The sequence below is a fragment of the Leptonotus elevatus genome, chromosome 18, assembly GCF_054856555.1.
Source record: "Leptonotus elevatus isolate MCC_2025b chromosome 18, RoL_Lele_1.0, whole genome shotgun sequence".
Taxonomy (NCBI): domain Eukaryota; kingdom Metazoa; phylum Chordata; class Actinopteri; order Syngnathiformes; family Syngnathidae; genus Leptonotus; species Leptonotus elevatus.
This window is the reverse complement of record NC_141256.1, coordinates 14,473,701-14,493,339: the sequence shown is the minus strand read 5'-3', so window position 1 is coordinate 14,493,339 and position 19,639 is coordinate 14,473,701. Positions and strand designations below refer to the sequence as shown.

The window sequence follows — 19,639 nt, the reverse complement described above, 5'->3', positions numbered from 1 at the left end:
TGACCCGTTTCTTCTTTTTCTTCTTGACAAGGACATCTGCGCTTTGTGTTTTTTTTTTGTTTGTTTATACGCTTGTTTAACAACAAAGACAAGTAGAAGAATTCCAAAAGAGCCTGGCAGAAGAAGCGAGTGTCTACAAAACAAGACAAACTCGTTTTTTTCCTGTTTCTAAGCATGTTTGCTTTTCTGCTCGTCTTACATGGAAACGCCTAAGTTCTTTGAAAGGCTTGGGCTTTTATTTATCCAGCACTTTTCTGCCTCAAAGCCCTTCAACAATGTCTGCTCAATCACCAACTAAGACGGCATTAGCGGGTTCAGCACACCTCAGTTCAGTTGCTCAAGGACACTTCAACATGATCACAACGGCTCATGATTAAACCCACAACCTTTTTGGGTTGGTAGGCAACCGCTATCACCTGAGCCATATGTTTGGATGTCAGAATTTGACCCGTCTGCCCAGCGAGCGTGGCGAATGTTCGCTTGGTAGGCAGGTCGCTTTGTTGAAAACAACCTTGAAGCATTTTGGGTCACGCCATTTGAATTCTGCTCCCCTATTCTGACGCAAAAACCTTTAAAAAGCAAATGTATGCTCACATTTGGCCCGACTGATGTCACATGAAGCGCTCAGGATGATTGACAGGCAACGTCGGCAGAGCGAGCGTGCCAGTCATTAACGTCCGCAAATGAGTTGGCTGATAGGCTGCAAATGTCTTGAAAGCCACTTCCCAACACGCTCGGCAAATTGCTCGCATTTGACGGAGGTGGCGGGGGATGCCGGAGCGCTAATCTGTGCCTTTGTGGTGGCACATCCTGCTAATGCCAGTCTTTAGCGGCATTGTGAGAAACCGGCGCACTCGCTGACGGATGTCAAATAAGTGAATGACGTGATAGACGGAGGCAAGGCAAGAAAGGCCGAAGCACTGACAACCTCAAATTTAATACAATCTTTTTCTTTTCTGTTTTTTTCTTTTTTTGAGGGGGGGGGGGGGGTTAAAATATTTTAAATTCATTTTAATGGAAAAAAATCTATATTTAATATACAATGAAATTAACGAGCTTATTTACGGAACAGTTTATTGTTCCATTAACTCATTCACTGCCATTGATGACTATAGACGTCAAAAATTCATTTTAACTATTTCTATTAGTTTAACATTTTTTTCCCACTTTTGTTAACAAGAGTATGAAAACCTAGATTTTTTTTTATTGTACATTTAGAACAGATATAAAATGTGTGATTAATTGTGAGTTAACTATTGAAGTCATGCAATTAATTACAATTAAAAATGTTAATCGCCTGTCGCCCCTAATTTTTAATAATCGTTTTTTTTATGAATTTATAGCAGTGAATGAGTGAAATTACGTAAAAAAAATTATTTCACACTGTTTCTATTGTCTGCACTGTTTTCAGTAACATCTACATACTGATACATACTATTTAGATGTTAGATTTTTACATCCAATCAGATTTCAGCCTCTGTGTTGCTAGGTAAATTTAATCTGCCCAAATAAAAAATTTATATCAAAAAAAATCTTTGATTAAAATGTGTTAGTTGCTGGTTGTAAGCCTAAATTTGCTAAATTTAGCACAAGCTAGATAGCTTAGCGCTAGCAATGGTTTATGTTTTATTAGTTTAAATTGCAATATTATCTTATCTATAAGGACTCGGGGGCTTTGGAGCTGGAGGGTCAAGGGTTCGATTCCCATTGCACACAAAAATGAAAACCTCTCCCTTTGCATGCCTGCATGTGTTTGATCTCTCCTTGCTACGTGGAACACAAAATATACAACCGAGTTACAAATTTCCCTTGCGGGATTTAATGAGCATAATGAATATATATTTTTTTTTAGAATTTTAAAATATATTTTTTTAATTAGAATCCAACCAGGGTTAAGATTGGCTATTGTTTCTATATGAACAATTACGAGCATGGCGACGTCGTCAGATGCGCGAGAACTACAAGAAGCACACCAAGAACAAGGACGTCGTCTTCGGCGTCACATTTGAAGCTGAGCCTCATAAATATTTGAATGTTTATGACCCTCGGGTGCGGATATTGACTTGCTAAAATGAGTCGAGTCCTCCACCTGCCAATGAACTACACGCGTACACAAACACACAAACACACACACACACACACCCACGCGCGCAAGCTAGCTGCGTGTAATTTAGCAGCTGCTTGCTAATGGAAGCTCATCTTTCAATATAAATGTTAATAATCTGTGATTAGTCTCAGGCTCAGCAGCACATGAGGGCTTTTATCGCCAATTTACGGCAGCACGGCCGTCATTTTTTTTCTTTGACTCCAAGAACATGTCAAACTTTTCATCTCGTAGCCACTTTTCTGACTCGCCGTGTTTATGTGCAGATTTAAAGGCATAAATAATGCAGCCAATGAGAGAATGGGGAAGGAATGTTCACCCTAAAATGGCCGCTTCGTAGCAATATGGCAGACTCCCTGTGTGTTTCCACGCATGACTTTTGTTTTTGTGGGTCTGTTGGTGACTGATAAGTCTGCCACATTTCCTGTTGCTAAGTGACATAACTGCGGGGGGGGGGGGGCTTGTGCATTTTATGGTGAGTCATCAAACTTTTAACAATAACCTTGCATTATTTTACTTTGTCTACCTGTTCGGGATATGTGGTTTGTATTTGGTTGCAATTAAACAAAATTTCAAGGACAAGTTCAGACAGATGACACTTTTACATTTTGGAGAGATGTTTCTGTGGGTCTACTCATGATACACATCTTCCAAATTTCATGTTGCTAAATGAAACTGGGGGCTGAATGGGAAACACGTACACACACACTATGGATTCTATTTCTGTGCTGTTTCAATCACTGCAATGTAATTCCACACTTGTTGCCGCCACACACTGCAGGTTGTGTGTGTGTGTGTGAGTGCATGAGTGTGCGCGCATGTGACATCCCGCTCTCATGAATAAATTGACAGCTCCACTGGTTATTTACTATGTCTCAAGTAGGAAGCAGGGAAAGGCACTTCCCTGCGTGTGGCGTGCGCGCAACGCTTGATTTGACGCGCATGTAAAGCAGCACAAATAAAAATGCATGCAATGATATTGGCGGGGTCAAATGTCAATCTGCATCCATGAATGTGAAATGTTGTCGGGCCAAATCAAGCTAACACTCGTGTATTTGTTTCCCATAATAATAATAATAATAATAATTTAAAAAAAAAAACATAAAAGAGTTTATTTGGAGAAAAAAAATCCATCCATTGCTTCTGTCTGGGGGATTCATTCCTTGAACCGAGCTGATAAGGTCTATCTGGGGGTGCTGGACTGACTGACTAACTAACATACTTACTAACTAACTAACTGGTTGGCTGGATACCAACTTTAGTTAGCTAACGGGCTACCTGGCTACATTAGCTAGATAATGGCCTATTTTGGCGAGCTAGCTAACTATCTAAGTTGATAACTTAACTAACTAAGAAACTAACTAAAGTTAGCTACATGACTGACTACTTACTTTAGCTAGCTACCAACCTTTTTTTTTAGCTACCTCACTAATTAGCAAAGTTAATAACTACTGTAACTAACTAGCTAGCTAGCTGACTACCTTGTTTTGCTAATGGAATACCTACTTCACCTAGCAAAATACCTATTTTAGCTAGCGAGATGATTAGTTGATAACTAAATACTTTAGCTAACGACCTATCTAACACTTTTGGCTCACTCACTCACAAGACTTTACCTCTCGCCAAACATGTCAAAAATACAAAACCATCAAGTCTTGAATCTAATAATGTGAATGTGAACTTATTCAATGTATTCAATGGATGTCCTCAAACACACCCTTTTTCGAAACGGGTGAGGTTCAAGTCATTACAATTTGTCATTTGGTGGCCTTTTAATTAAAAGTCGGCCAGCGATTACGTGCGAACACACGCGCGCGCACACACGCACACACACATCCTGGACAGATTTCCTGGTCACTGTTCGCTGACTGAGACCATTTGCGAAATCCTAATTGGATTCATTAGTTTCTTTGCTTGTGTCCAAGGAGACCGTGTTGCTGTTAATCACCTTGCACGCTCAAATGGGTAGCACACCATCTGAAAATCATACTTTAATATCATCTGTTGATTTATTTAAATATTTACTGCAATATAGTGTGTGTGTGTGTGTGTGTGTGTGTTGCCCTCATCTCGCTGGGAGCTGACAAAAAGAATCGTCAAACTTTTTTTCCCCCCTAAGCTTTCGGGACCGCCGACTGGCTCTCCAGGCACATTCCTCCGCAGCGTGACAGAAAACCAAACAGATGTTTTCTTAGCTGAGCGTTGAAATATTCAACACATATTCCTTAATTCAGCATGCAGAGTGCCAGGGTGTAATTAGCACTTGAACAAAGTCACTTGGCATCAGAGGAAGATGCGGTCCTTGTGTTCAAACGTTTGATTTTTTTTTACAGTGCCAGCCAGGCGGAAATGTTTTAGTGCGTGGACAAACAGCGGCTGAGCTTTGCGGTGTGCGTCGTCACAAATATTAAATCAAGGCGAGCGCACACGTGACACGTGATGCATAATGCACAAGCCTGTGGTGTGCCAACCACCGTGCGGATGTCCACCGCCACCATGATGATGATGAACCAAACTGTTGCTGAGTTTTATGGAAATTGTTATGTAGCTTTTGTGTTATCTTGGTAACTAACCAACTTTTGGCACACATAATAAGTCAGTTGTTTCCCATTTTGTTTGTTATTGAACACTAACTAACTGACTTGCTGGTTGAAAACCAAATGTACTAGTCAACTAGCCAACAAACTTACCCTTAGCTAGAATATCTTTCCTGTCACAGACCAAATTAACCATGTTGTTTATCCAAACAATAAAGTTGTTTTTCCATTGTAGCTATCCAACCAGGTGACCAAATGACTAACTAACTAACTAACCAAGAAACAATTGGCCAGAACAAACTGCCTGTTGAGGACTAAACTTTCATGGTTGTGCATTGAAACACTGGATGAGGTCAGTGGTATGGTAACTAACTAACTTGCTGGTTGAAGACCAAATTTATTAGTCAACTAGCTAACAAACTTACCCTTAACTGGAATATATTTCCTGTCACAGACCAAATTAACCATGTTGCATATCCAAACAATAAAATAGTTTTTCCATTGTAACTACCCAAACAGGTGACCAACTAACTAACCAAGAAGGAATTGGCCAGAACAAACTGCCTGTTGAGGACCAAAATGTCATGGTTGTGCATTGAAACACTGGATGAGGTCAGTGGTGTGTAACTAACTAACTAACTACTGAACTGTCCAAATAACTTGTATGCGTATAACCAAATTCACCACATTGTATATTACACTGAAAAGGTTTTGTAACGTAGCTAACCAACTAACTAACCAATTAACAAACTTTAACCAAATTGTTCATTCAAATACTGGATGACATTAGTGTTGTCAACTAACTAGCTAACTAACTGCTTGCCTGAATAATTTGACTGTTGAAGACCAAATTGATCACATTGTACCGTATATAATCAAACACTGTAGGAGTTTGGCATGCAGCAAACCAACCAAAAAACAACAACTGACTAAACAACTAACCAACCAACCAATGACTTCAAATCCATTCCTTTAGTTTTCCTCAAGACCAAATTTGCACCTCAAAAGCCCAAACATCAAATCGACAACCGATGCATCATGCACAAGCCTGTGGATGATAACGATAATGATGATGAAGATGTTCCAGATGTGGGATGTTCCGCGCCGCTTCAGCTTAAACTACACCTCCACGAGTCACAATCTCCCGGGAGGAGGTTCTTTCTTCGAGTCAGCTTTCATTTGCAGACATAACAAAGCACTACGACTCTGCAGCCGTGTTGAGCATTTTTACGATATCGTTGATATTCAGCAAGATGGTCTCGCACACTAATAGAATGAACTAGGCTGCTGTTTTGATTAGCAACAGAGTCCAAATGAGCTCAGTAGTACACTCTTCACCTGTGTGTGAACTATGGTATGACATTTAGTAATTTTAGTTAATAACCTCGCCATTGTCTCTCAAAAGGGAACAAAAAAAAGGCGTTTAATTGGGGCTTGGCTCCAAAACGCACCCGGTGACTAATTGCAAGAACATGCTGTGAACATTCCGAGGGCAGACGCAGTACTTTGTGTCTACGGAGGCAAAAAAACAGTAGGTAGGTATTGAATGCAGTTATTATCCCGATGAATGAATAATTAGGGGGATGAATGAATAATTATGAAAAATTGAAGGAATAATTAGCAGGTTTTCTTCTTGCTTTCATGTGCCAGGTGGCCTTCAGCGCGCAGCGAGCATTAAGTCCCGCGAGGGATCGAGCGCCTGCCTTTGTCACTGCAGCTGATGAGGTGAGAGGAGCTTGCGTCACAACCGAGAGGTGCGAGAGGTAATGGCCCAAGTCGAGTGTACGGTACGGAGGAATATTTGAAAGGAATCCACAGACGGCAGATCACGATTGTCACGTGACGACGGAATACGGGCAGCAGATCCGCTCGGAAGATTTTGACAACATTTGTCGAACCTCAACCTTCCTTTCATCCATTTGGGCTTTCTTATCACATTTTTTCTCTTTAGCGTTTTGCTGAACGCCGCACAAGCTTTTGTCATCCGTCGTGGCTCTGCTGCGGCTAATTGACTCGTTTTTTTGTTTTATCGCGGCTAATTAGCGGCAACCACTGGGTCATCTGGGGAGATTAAAAAAGACTGAGCCTTTCAACTTCATTTTTGTACGCGAGGAAATCAAGTCGAAGGAAAGTATGGAAAACACGTCACATTGAAAGCATCATGAGATTCACTTTTGAGAAATCTTCTGATCGGGAAACGGAATTATTTTCCCCGTTCGTCAACAAGCTGAACACGAGCGCTGAATCCTAACAGATCGTCAATCCGGTGATCATTTATCTTTTTTTTTTTCATCTTTCTCCCGTCTCATCATTGTTTCCCACCATTCTCGTTCTGGCCTCCTTTAAGCCAGCGTGACTCTTTTTCTCGAGTGGAAGCGGCAGATGAGTGAGAAATCCTGATGACTTGAACCTTCCGTTCTGACTTTCCGGCCGCCCTGTGTCTCCATAATGGATGATTTTCCCACCCCGTTCCTTATTTGTCATGCCCTTTTTTCCTCGCAATGCTGTCAAATTTCCAACAGTTTTTGGCACTTTTTTTCCCCAGCAGGTGTCCAGGTCGAACAGATGTTTGGTGTCAGCCTGAATGAGGATGCATAGTGGGGGGGAAGGAAGAGTGAAGCCAGCAGTGAAGTTTCTTTTTCTTTTTTTTACATCCTATAATAACAGGCTCTTCCAATCACTATTACAATTTTTTCTTCTCAAAATACCTGAAAGTCTAAAAATCAAAGCAACATCTCCCAAAGGAAATAATGTAAATCCAATTAATCCGGTCCAGACACCCAAAAATATAAACTATAACTATGGAAATACAGAAGATGGCAAAGCGGTGTAATATCCTGTCAAAAATTGGGCTTTCAAAATAAAATACGCAATATAATATATGCTTGTGAAATAATTTATTATGAAGCCCAGGAAGCTTATTTTGAAGGTCTGACTTTTGACAGGATGTATTTGGCCGTTATTGTTTAGAATTGTTAAGAAAAAGCTTGCAGTGTGGAATATTCTGTACACAAATTCTGAAATGCTTCGAATAAACGCACTTTGACTCCAGGAAATGAATGGCAGAGTAAGGCTTTAGTTTGTATGAAAATGGAGCAGATCCATGAATACTGGGACAAAATGTTGACCAAAAAATAAAAATAAAAATAAAGTAAAAAAACTCCAAAACTCGCCCTGTAGCGCTGCCTGGAAAGATCGAATAATTCACAAATCAAAACGAAATTGGCTGGACATGATTATCATGACAGGTCGCATACCTAAAATTGAATAGGAAGTCGGCCATTTTGGTTTGAAGTAGCATTTTTGGGATGCATTTTTACAAACTTGGGAATTTTTCCAAAAGAGCTGCCGGTAGAAACAGCTATCTCGCGCGGATGTCAAAGTGCACTGATCATTTTGAAGATTTACAGGAAGAAAGGGCTGCGTTCAGCCTTCATGCTCTCTGTGATTTAACAAGCGTCCGTAACGAGGCCTACTTGAGCAGCACACACCAGAATCAATAGTTTGTCATCAATCTATTCCTGAAAGCGAAGGAAACCGCCTTTTTTTTTTTTTAAGCGTTTAAACAAGTCGGAATAAATCAGCGCAAAAGACAAAAATCTACGACGCGAGGGGCAAACTTTTTTCTTTTTCTTTTTTTTTTGCATGTCATTGCTAATTGCGCCAGTGAACTGCTGAGTGAAAAGTAGTGCTTTGCCATAATTTTATGGAATCCGATCTATAATGTAAAGACAGTTGAAGGACTTTTGTGCCTTGGAAACGATGTTGAAGTGAGATGAGGAGCTTTATTTAGACAAAAGTAGTGCTTTGCTACCATTCTACCATATATTTTTTTCATTATTAACATCTAAATCTTTCTGTTTCGTCCAACAGTTTACTTTATTTTGCTGTTGAATGTTTTCCTTCTTTTTTTTTTTTTACATGGTGTGTGTGTGTGTGTGTTGTACAAAGTGAACAAATGAAGCAAAGAGTAATTAGCTGAGTGATGGAAAAGCTTCAGCGTGGTGCGCAGAGTCATGGCTAATCAATTAATCAATCACTGCCCATCATCTAATTGAGAAACACACACATATGCACACAAATAAAATAAAGGCTTAGCATTTAAAAGGTGCTATTATTAACTTTGTTTGTTTGTACATCAAACCCCCATTTACTGTAAACTAACAAATACAACAAAATAGAATTAGATATAGCATATTTAAACACCTAAATGTTCCATCTGATTTAGTTGAACAAAAGTCTGCTAGCTTAATGCTATCATGTAATGCAAAACGCTATAGGCGGGCTAGCTGATATTAGCACACATTAGCATTAGCATGCATTCGAACAGCTGCCATTTGGACACACACAAAGCAGCAACACATATACTGAGCCTATTAGTTGAAGAAGAAGACGAAGGAGAAGACGAAGAAGAAGACGAAGAAGAAGACGAAGAAGAAGAAATCAATTTTGAAGAGGCCGGTCTTTTCTTTTTCCGAAGGGACACTTAAGATGTCAAGCTGCCCTCAATCAAGTGTCCAAAATAAACGTTACAAAAAATGTTTGCCACTCAAACGTCCGTCAAACTCAACTTCCTGTTCAGTGCGATAAGTGTGCGGATTGAGACAACATCCGTCCACGTCTTTTGATGTGTTTGTCCTCTCTTCCTTCTTCCTTCCCTGTCATCTTCCTCAAAGTGAGAAGACGCCACCCACCCTCGTCCCTCCCCATCGCCGGGGGCGAAGCTTTGGGCCTACGGGGACGCCAACTTTTTCTTGTACTAAAGATCAAGACGAGTCTTCTTTGGAGATTTTCCTTCTTTGCACTTCAGAAGAGGGACGACCTCTTTTTTTTTTTTTGACGACGTTATGATTTATTACAATATTTATTCATTGAACTTTACGGCAAGCAAAATTTTACTCTGTGTTTTTTCTTTTTAGAGTACTGCTAATGTTTAGGGATGTTTGATATCACTTTTGTCAGACCAATACCAGAATGAGTATAAAGTCTTGAATATTTAGGTATCAACACAATTATGAAAATTGTGAACAAAGACCCTTTTTTTTTACAACTTCATTCTTGTTTCCTCACTTGACTTGACTTTAATTTCCACCATAATAGATTTTAATTCTATTTTATATCAATGTTAATAAATGTATTTTTCTTTTCAGCCAGTGGGCTTCCAACACTTCTTTATCCTAACATAAGATGAATGAAATGTAAAGCCGGAGACTGTTTGCATGAAAATAAGGTCATGTCTCTCAATGGTTCCGACAAATAATTTTCAAATATGACTTGCGTCTCCATTACATACAAGAAAATATCAAGAAAAAAAAAGAAGCTAATAATAATAATAACGGTGCAGTGGATGATCATAATCACGTCGCCATTTCCTCAATTCCAATATAAATATAAAAGACGGCCGGCGGCTTTTACGTTTCAATTGTTTTCAAGGGCGCCTGATAACCTTCATCATCGTCTTCATCATCATCATCATCGGCGGCGGCTCATGGTCACACTCAAAACGCCGCGAGAAGAAAAGATGACTATGAAAGTGAAAATGTTTCTTGTGGCTCAAAACAAGAAAGTGAGGTGTATGATGCTGCCCCTAGAGGCGCTTTGAAGAACTGCAGTGGACAGGAAACGCAAGATCGCAAATACTAAACAGTAAAAATAAATAAATACTAGTGTAAAATATTACTACTTTATTTTTGAATGTTTTTGTTTAGTTTTGTTGTTATTTTAAATGTTTTACTTGTGGAAAAATAAGGGATATACAGTATGATTGAAAACAATTTTACAACACTATGACATGAAAAGTCATTTTTGGTTCTGTTTCCATGTACGAAATGATCAATATTGTCGACCAAAAATCATGATCTATCTTGATTTGACACATTTGCAAACATTTACATATTCTCCCATGTTGATGTTATTGCCTTTAATTTTTAATATCAAAGGTTGTTTCTGCCGTAAAACAATATCAAGGCTTCTATTTTTTGCTCCCACAAAGCAAAAGTCGTAAAAGTCTCTTTGACTTTTTCATTGCGGCCATGAATAATTCAAGGAGCCTGGGCACTAATAATAAAAAAATAAATAAATAAATAAATATAAGATATAAAATATAAAAAAGTAAAACAACACTGGATCCAGCAGCATAAGATCCAGCAAAGTACTTTTTAAATATTTGATGTTCACCGCAGTGGACCTCCATTTGACAAGAAAAACACATGTATTAAATATAAAATATGAATCAGGTGCATGGAAAATATTACAGTCTTGGGCACAACATAGCGGTGCGTCCGTCCGCATGTCAACAATCTACCAGAACGGCTGCTTACGTGATTCGCTAGGTGCTGCTGTTTTGGCTAGCAACAGGTTTCACAAGAAGTTTCCCGAATGTCAGCGATAGCATGATTAGCATCTATGACATAATTTCAATGGGCTTTAGGTGAACAGTATGGGATTTTTAATAGGTTTTTAGGTGAACTAATGAGTACACACTCACACGCACGCACACACAAAATAAAAAAAAAATAAAAAGAGAGAGCAATGATGATGACATGTCAAATCGGCAAAATTACCGAATGAACAATACTGAGCTCTTAAGAGAAAAAAAAAAGAAAGAAAAAAAAGGAAAAAAAATTATATGGGCTAAGATGATTTGAGTGGGTGGTCACGTATCGAATGAAACTCGTATCTGTGACGCACACACATAACTGAGTGTCCATTTTGCGCAGCAGTCAATCAGTGACATTCAAACGTGACCTTATAAAGAGACTGCGAGACGCTTCACTCGGGAACATTCCCGAAGGGCAACATAAATCCCGCTCGTCTATCGGACATGTGCCGCGTGTGCGTGTGTACGTACGCGCGTGTTCTCCAGAGCGCTGACATTCCACGGCGAGCTAACTCTTGACATTGTCCTGATGTTTTCCTTCACTGCTGCTTTCGTCCCACCTGCGCGTGCAAAAAAATCAAAAATGAAAAAAAAGCCAAGAAAATAGAAAGGGATAAAAATAAATAAATAAAAATACAAATGTGCCTTTGTGTGATCAACATGTGTTTTAATGGCAAAATGCTGCAATTACATGGGAGACTAGCCTGCTAAAGCAAAAAGAAAATGTTCTTTTGTGGCCTAATAAAGCCTCTTACTGCTGAAGGCCATTTTTCAAAGGTGAAATCGAATATCCTCACAGTTTATGTGAAGCCTTTTTGTGAGCAAATATAGATTTTGATTTGAGATGAAGAGGTGGGGACCTAGCATTGAGCCTTGGGGGACACCTTGGAAAAAATGAGTGGCAGGTGATGATGAATAGCATGTTTGACATAAATCTTGCCATTATAATGTCAATTTATTTTTTATTTTTGTGGCACAAATGATAAATAAATACATTTAAAAAAAACTAAATTTAAAAATAAATCAATAAAAACAAAAAGCGTTTTAGGCAACTTTTCGTTCTCAAACGTTACATTTTGCACATAAACATCTCATTTTTTTGTGGCTATATATCATATTTTGGTACTTGTCGCCTGGCTACAAGTTGCTGCTCAGATAACCACACGCTCGGTTTGCTGCTGACCTTTTCCCAAAGTAGAACGAGCGACACGCCAGATATGGCCGCCACCCACTCCTTATCTTATCAGCCTCGGGCACTCGCACCTCACGCAACGTCTTTCTGCCTCGAGAGCATCTGTCAGCAGAGATTAAAAAAAAAAAGTGAGCACAAAGATGTTATGGATCACAATGACCCGCCGCCTGAACCCGGCTCGCCGGCGTGCAGATTCATCTCAGGAAGGGGTCACAAGGTCAGGCCATGAGAGCTCATATCTCAACGGAGGAAAACAGGGTTTATTCATTTTTACAATAACACAGCAACAAGCTCGGAAGTTGTAATTAATTTTTTCATATTAGAAATACAATTAATTTGTTACCTGGTCACTATTATACTGTCATAAAACATTTACAGAATGTCATATAGATAATGTTTTATAAACAAATGTAGACTTTTTACTTGAAAAAAAAACATACATTGTTCAATGAAAACGTACAATTGACCCAAAACTTTATTTTCTTTGTTTGCATGACAAAATGTGCCGTGCTTATTTTCATACATGTGTATTATTTGCCACATGTTTAAAAAGTTGGCTCATATTTTTTTTTGTATAAATGTCCTCATATAGGCGGGTACTAATTTACATAAACTGTACACGTGTTTATGAAAACACACAACCAACGATGAACCTAAAAATGTCATGTTTTCATAAGAAGAATATATACCATATTATGGTTCGTACTTTTTTTTTTAAACAATTTGACATCAGGTTTTTGTGTGAACATTAAGGACCAAAATTCAAACACATAGAGGGAAGTGTTTGGCCTTGGTGCAGGTTTTTTATAAAACACGCACACAAAACAGCAATGTGTGTGTACGTGTGTTTGTGCGTGCACGCTGCCTCACCATTTCATTTCCGTCCTTCACTGGACTGAGACGAGAGCTGCTGGACGTCATGAAGCGACCTGCCTTCATCCGTGCACTTGAATAAAATCTTTTTTTGCGGCTTTTCCTGAGATTAAAAAAAAAAAAAAAAGAGTGGAAAATCATATTAGACTGTTGAGAGGAAAGGAATTCCGTCAAAGTTTCTTGGACTTCACGAAAATATTTTCCATAAACTGGGAGTGCAAAACTAACCTTGGGCAATGAGCCACGTGCTGCATCATCAAAACATTATTTTTAGTTTTCCTGATTTTGTTGACCATAAACATAAAATTGTGCAGTTTGGAGTACAAAAATGACAGTGAGCCACATGTTGCTTCACCAATATATTACGTTTACATTCTTCTTGTTTTGATGACCTTAAACCTGCAATTGAACATAATCAACATACAATTGTTGACTTTAAAGTAAAAATAAATTTGGGCAATGAGCCGCATGCTGCTTCAGTAAGATTATTTTTAGTGAATGTTTTGCAGTTTTGTTTTTTTGACCATAAATATACAGTTGTTGAAAATTTGAAAAAGGAAGTACAAAAATAACCTTGGGCAATGAGGCTCATGCTTCTTCGCCAAGACATTTCCACATTTCTATAGGCGTCGTTGAAGGGAAAACGAAAATTGCATTGTGGAAGTTGGTCCATTTGAAAGCGCGACGGTATTCTCTCATCAAAATGGAGATCCGCAGTGTTTGTTGACAGCGGAATCGGATTTTTAACAGGCTTACGGGGGGATTTGGAGTCAGGCCTCACAAATCCGAGGACAAATGCAACTCGGGTCGGGAAGAACGTGTCAAAAGAACGCAGAATTTTCACTATACAAGACTCCTGGAAGGCTGGAAGATGATATTTCAGAAAAAAAAGTGATCAGGGGAGCAGGTGGGTAACTTCTGTCATAGTAAACGAATCCCATCCAAGCGTCAATGCAAATTTCCTCGGCATCTTTATTAACGGCGGGCTGACCTTTTTCCCGCACAGTTTTCATCAGCAAACTCCGACGTCATCCCATTTCTACGCGCACCAGAACAATAAGCTCCGCGGTGGGAAATATTGACCGTAGCAAATGGAAATGCTAATGAAGGAGTCCCCGAAGCCCAGAGGTGTTCCGCCTGCATGTCGAATGGAGATGAGGCTGGGGAAGAAGAAAAAAAAAAAAAAAGGAGGTGCTCAAGCGGGAAGAGAGGATGAAGAACATTCGATTTTCAAAAATAGATAAATGGAGAAGATCCCAAATTAAAAAAAAAAAAGAAAGAAAGAAGATAAACAGCCAACCACACCTGACACGGACGATTTGTTTTTGTCATTTATGCCTTGATAGGAACATAAGTAATTGTACTGAGCAGACATAGGAATACACTATATACGATTGTTGACCATAAACATAGAATTGATGTTTGTAAACATTTGAAAACAACTACTGACAATAATCGTTTAGGGAAGAGTACAAAAATAACCTTGTGCAATGAGCCACTTTCTTCTTCACGTTATGTCCCTTACAAGCACAAGTAGAAAGCAGCATGTTCTGTTTTGTAAATTTCCGTTACAAGCTTGTGTGGGATTTAAAATAAATAAATAAATAAATAAAAGACTAAAAGAGAAACACTTCTCCGCCTTCACACAAACACCTCACGGCCGCCTTGTCACGCTAATTAGCAACAATTACCCGGCCGCGGTTGCCTTGAAAAGGGTCGCCATTAACAACAGCAGCACAACGCTGTAAAAATAAATAAATAAATAAATAAATTAAATAAAAAAACTCCCGCCATTAGGCGCAACCATCGCTAAAGCGTAAACTTTACCGAGGTCGAGCCGGCCCACCCGCCGCCGCTAACGAGCTTTTGGACACTAATTGAAACAAACAACACATTACGTCAGGATTAACAAGTCGCTCCATGTCAGCACTGGGGTCAAAATAAAAAAGCTGCATGAGCGGGTGATCTAAATAATAAACGGTAAACAGAAATCGAAAGCATATAATCAGCGGTCGTCAAATAGCCACATTTATTTTTACTGACCATAAAACTAAAACTAATGACTACTATGGATCATAAACATACAATTGTTGATTATTAATGGCCATAAACATTAAATTCTAGGCCATAAACATACAACTATTGACTAAATTCTTCAATCAACTGTGGGCAACAATCATGTTTATGATAAACAACTATAGATTTATGGCTAACAATTATATATTAATGGTAAACAATCCTATGTTCAGGTCAGCAATTGTATGTTTACGATTATACATTATATAGTTATGGGCTTCTGAATGCTAATGCTAGACGGGGGGGGGGTGACTGTGGACTTGTGATGCTAATGCTAAAACACTGACAGTGGTCTTCGGAATGCTATAGCTAAAGAAAAAAAAGCCATTTGAAGACATGAGATGCTAATGCTAAAAATGCTATCGATGGTCGTCGGAATGCTAATGCTAAAACAAAATTCATATGTGGACTTGAGATGCTAAGGCAAAAAAAAAAAAATAATGTTTAACTGTAATACAAAAGTAATAATTCACTCACATTTTAGTTGGGAAGACAGTTGAGCTACTAGTGCAATGCGTTGCCTTACTATTACCGATAAGGAATAATCGCTCAACTCGCTTTTCCATAGCCAAATAATGAAGTCTCTCAACGAGTAGGCTTGTGACTCTTAAGTTTAAAGTGCACCCAGCCACACTTCCATCCAAGTCAGTGACACACACAAGACATGTCTCCCCTCATAAAAGAGCGCCTCGTCTCGCAAAGGTTATCCGTCCCCCCGGAGTGCATCAGCTGGTGCGCCGTCAGGCCTGTCGTGAAGTGTCGGGATGAGATAAGATCGGAGGAGAGAAAAAAAAAAAGGAAAAGAAAAGGGGGTCGGATGTCGCCTCGCTCGCCGTCCCGGACGAAAACTCAGGAAGCGTTTGAACGTTGACACTCGCTGTGATGCTGAGAGACGCCCCGGAGAATTTGGGTCACGCTCCCAGGACGAGATCACATTTGCCATATGCAGCAAAGTAACGACATCGGGACTGGAACGCGGGATACTGGGGCTTTCGAATAGTTTCTGCTGTCACACAAAACAAAACAATTGCTGACCGTAAACATCCGTAAACATGGCCGACTTGAACGTACCATTTAGTGTGTCGTAAACGCACATAATGGCGGACCATCAACTTTTCCTTCTTGATCCTAAACAAATAATTGTAAGAACCGTAATTGTGCGTTGTGTGTAATTGCAGAAACATACCATTGTTGACCATAAAAAAAAGTGTAGTTAGTAAAACAAAATCATGACATAAGAACACGGTTAGACCTTTATGAGCGTAAGATCTAACATTACAAGGAAAGTCATAAAGTTGAGGCAATAAAATAGGAGGCAGAAGATTCTATCTTTTATCAGTATTTACAACTTTTTCTTTTTTTTTTACTTTTTAAAAGTCTTATTTATGACTACAGTCATTAAGAGCAATGATTAAAAGGAATGATTTGAAATGACATTTTGATGTTTTTTCCACATCACAACAACACATCAACATCCTCTTATTGGTATTGTCCTAACATCTTGTGTGCAAGACATTTTGTCACTGCTGGCAGGTTTTGTCATTTACATGAACAAAAAAAATAAAATGTTTTGTTATTCTTGAAGAGGCTCCCAGCTTGCATACATTAGTGTTAATATAAAGCACTGCGTGTGCATCTTATTCAGCGCGCCTGTGGGGGGGCAGAATCAAAAGTATGTTTTATTCTTTTTGCGTTGGCTTGTCAAGTTATTAGCAGCCACCTTCCAGTCAGCTTGACGAGGCACATGCAAAATGATTGTGTGTGTGTTTGTACGCACGTCTGACATTTGCATGCTGATTTTCTTTCTGTGCTGTTTTTTTTTCTTTCTTCTTTTTAAACGCACTCTCGCAGCTTCTTGTCAGCCCGATGATGTTCAAGGATCGAATTGACAATCAGCGTTCTCGTCACAGCGGACGCGTCAGTAAAGCAACAAAACAAATATGAAGGAATGAAAATGTGTTTATGTGAAACTTGGAATTGACCATGTCTCCCTTTTTTCTATTTATTTTTTTTACATGAAAAGTGTAATACAGTTGTGTCTTGAGATACAACCATCATTCAGTGATTTTTTATTTTTTTGCTTTGACTTAAGAGCAAAAATTGGCGCTATAACAGGCATATATTCATTTTCCACGTTCCTCACGCACGCCTCGGCAGTGGGCCGAGACCCGGATGAAGCCGTGCCGCAGCGTGGCCAGCTCATTTGGGATTCCCGGCCGGCTGTGGCGGGCATGAGAGACATCATCTGGCTGAGGGGACGGCGTGGTTACTGATGAGGCTTTACTGGCGTGATGCAAGCGTCCTCATGCATCTTTCATCACCAGCGGCTGCCATGTTTTACGTGGGCTGGCATTAATGCGACGCGAGTTGCAAGGACGCAACAAGTCTACCTTTCGGCTCCTCGGTAATGATACCCTCAAAAGGTTTGAAGAATGCTTGGAAACGTGGCGCTTTATAGACCTGGAAATGATATACAGGCAAATGAGTTTTACACGATCAAGGCTACATGACGTCGTCGCCGTTGGGCGGATGTCCTAATATGGTCAATGTCACTCTTTTTTTTAAAGTTATTTTTACACATTAACTCATTTGCTTTCAAAAAACGTATTTATACGTTTTTTTATACTAGAGCATACATAAGGCTTTTATGCAAGCCTCTGAACTGGAGCGAATGCTTAAAGCAATGGTAGTTATTACAAAAACGGCCAGCAGGTGGCTGCACAGTATAAGAGATCAGCCAGGGCCATGTTGAAAAAAGGCTCTTTTCCCCAGTGTTTTTTGTGAATTGTGATTTGTGAATAATGATGAAAATTCTAATGCTAATTGCTGGGAACAGATAAAAATATACCTTTTTTTCCTGATGAAAGAAGAGACTCTAATCTTTCTTTTGGTAGGTTCCATGTTTTTATAGCAATAGAAGACAATATTCTGTGAGCCTTGCAAAATCAGTCAAAATCCAGTAAAAACAGCCGGGAGCGAAGGGGGCTGCTTCTGTGAAAATGGCTGGTAGTGAATGAGTTAAGCAATTTAATGTGTTCAAAATAACTTGAGGTCAAATAAATGACCTCTCTTGAACTCGGAACTGTTTGAGAAATTGTTAAAAGTCCGCCTCCTTTAATATGCGGGAAATTTCCCAAAGTTTAAGGTAACAGAATTGAGACTCTGACCCAAGAACTGGTGCTGTAGTAGCTCCAAATCTTTAGGTACTTGTGGGTCAGGGCTCGGTTCTGAAAGTGGAGGGGATCCAGACCAGTTCGAGACCTACGATACAGACCGGAGCTGAAAGACTCCAGGACTCGATCAACCCAGCTCCACGTGAGCTCGGGACTCCGGCCCGACGACTGGTGCCATAGTAGGTCCATTACCATAGCAACCTGAATATCGGGACTTGGCTCAGGGACTGCAGGTGGGCCAGAAGAACTTCATGTGGCTCCACCAGAGAAGGCAGGTTTCTTTTGTATTCAGCTAAATGCTACTTCCATTAGCATACCGCTCTTCACATTTACTGGTCTGGGTTGCAGATGCTTTTCATGTCGCCGAGCACGAGGTTCCGGTAACGTTTTTCCAGGAGGTCCATGAAATCCAGGTAGTCGCAGAACCTGAAGCCCTGGATGGGTTCCTCCTACAAAGACAAAGTCAACATGATCATAATCTAACATGAAGCTGCATGCTAAATGCTAACTGCTAACATAACATAAGCTAAATAATATGACTGAGTGTTCCCAATGTAAGAAAAGGAAAAATATTTGAAGAATTTTGAACCCTGCTCATATTTTTTTAAACATATCGCTCGGATTTGGAGTCACAGCTGTGTATACAAACTTCCCGCAGTAGTGCATGTACGTCCCACAGCTGTGCACACACTTCCCAAAGCAGTGCACGTACGTCCCACAGCGGTTTTGCAAGCATTTGAGCGGTTAAGTTCCTCCTCGCAGACTTAGAACAACTCCAGCACGTCGTCTGCCTTTTAAATTTTTAATTTGGATGAAATATAGATATTACTCCTTGTGAGACGGTTCTAGTGCGCGTAAAGAAAAAAAAAAAATCCCGCCCTTCACATTGTTCCCACAGACATAAATGACGAGGCCGGCAGAGACAAAAATGGCAATATCTTAAACGTAATGGTTCAATTCAGGATAAGGAGCGTGTAAATCTCTAACACGCACACACACACACACACACATTTATGCGCACACGCTTGGTCTATCTCGGGCGGCCATATCTGATGCTGGCGCTCATTAGGCGAGCGTCCTGTGATAAAGCCTGGCTAACTGCTCTTTTATTCGCAGGACGGCGGCGTCGGAGATGCTAACAGAAGATGACGCAAAATCCAAAGCACTTAATGAGATTGATTCAGAGCTCCAGAAAAAAAAAAAGAAGCAAGTCCCCCAAAAACCCCGGACAGTTTTTGGTCCTCCTCCTGTGGTTTTTCTTTTTTAAGACAAAAAAAAAAAAAAGGTTGAGTAGTTTCGCCGCCT

General features: G+C 39.7%; 1 protein-coding gene across 2 annotated transcripts in view; it reads right to left on the bottom strand.

Annotated features, from left to right (window-relative positions):
* The window catches only part of tbc1d32 (TBC1 domain family, member 32), a 70,195-nt gene that overhangs the window by 21,714 nt on the left and 28,842 nt on the right, over positions 1-19,639 (bottom strand). For both annotated transcript variants that reach the window (XM_086060768.1, XM_086060769.1), the window contains exons 34-38: positions 15,639-18,783; positions 13,659-14,245; positions 13,083-13,188; positions 12,204-12,314; positions 11,492-11,580 (exon numbers count right to left, since the gene is read on the bottom strand). In XM_086060768.1, the coding sequence (XP_085916894.1) occupies positions 18,664-18,783 (120 nt within the window). In that variant the 3' untranslated portion in view covers positions 11,492-11,580; positions 12,204-12,314; positions 13,083-13,188; positions 13,659-14,245; positions 15,639-18,663. The remainder of the gene's footprint in view (positions 1-11,491; positions 11,581-12,203; positions 12,315-13,082; positions 13,189-13,658; positions 14,246-15,638; positions 18,784-19,639) is intronic.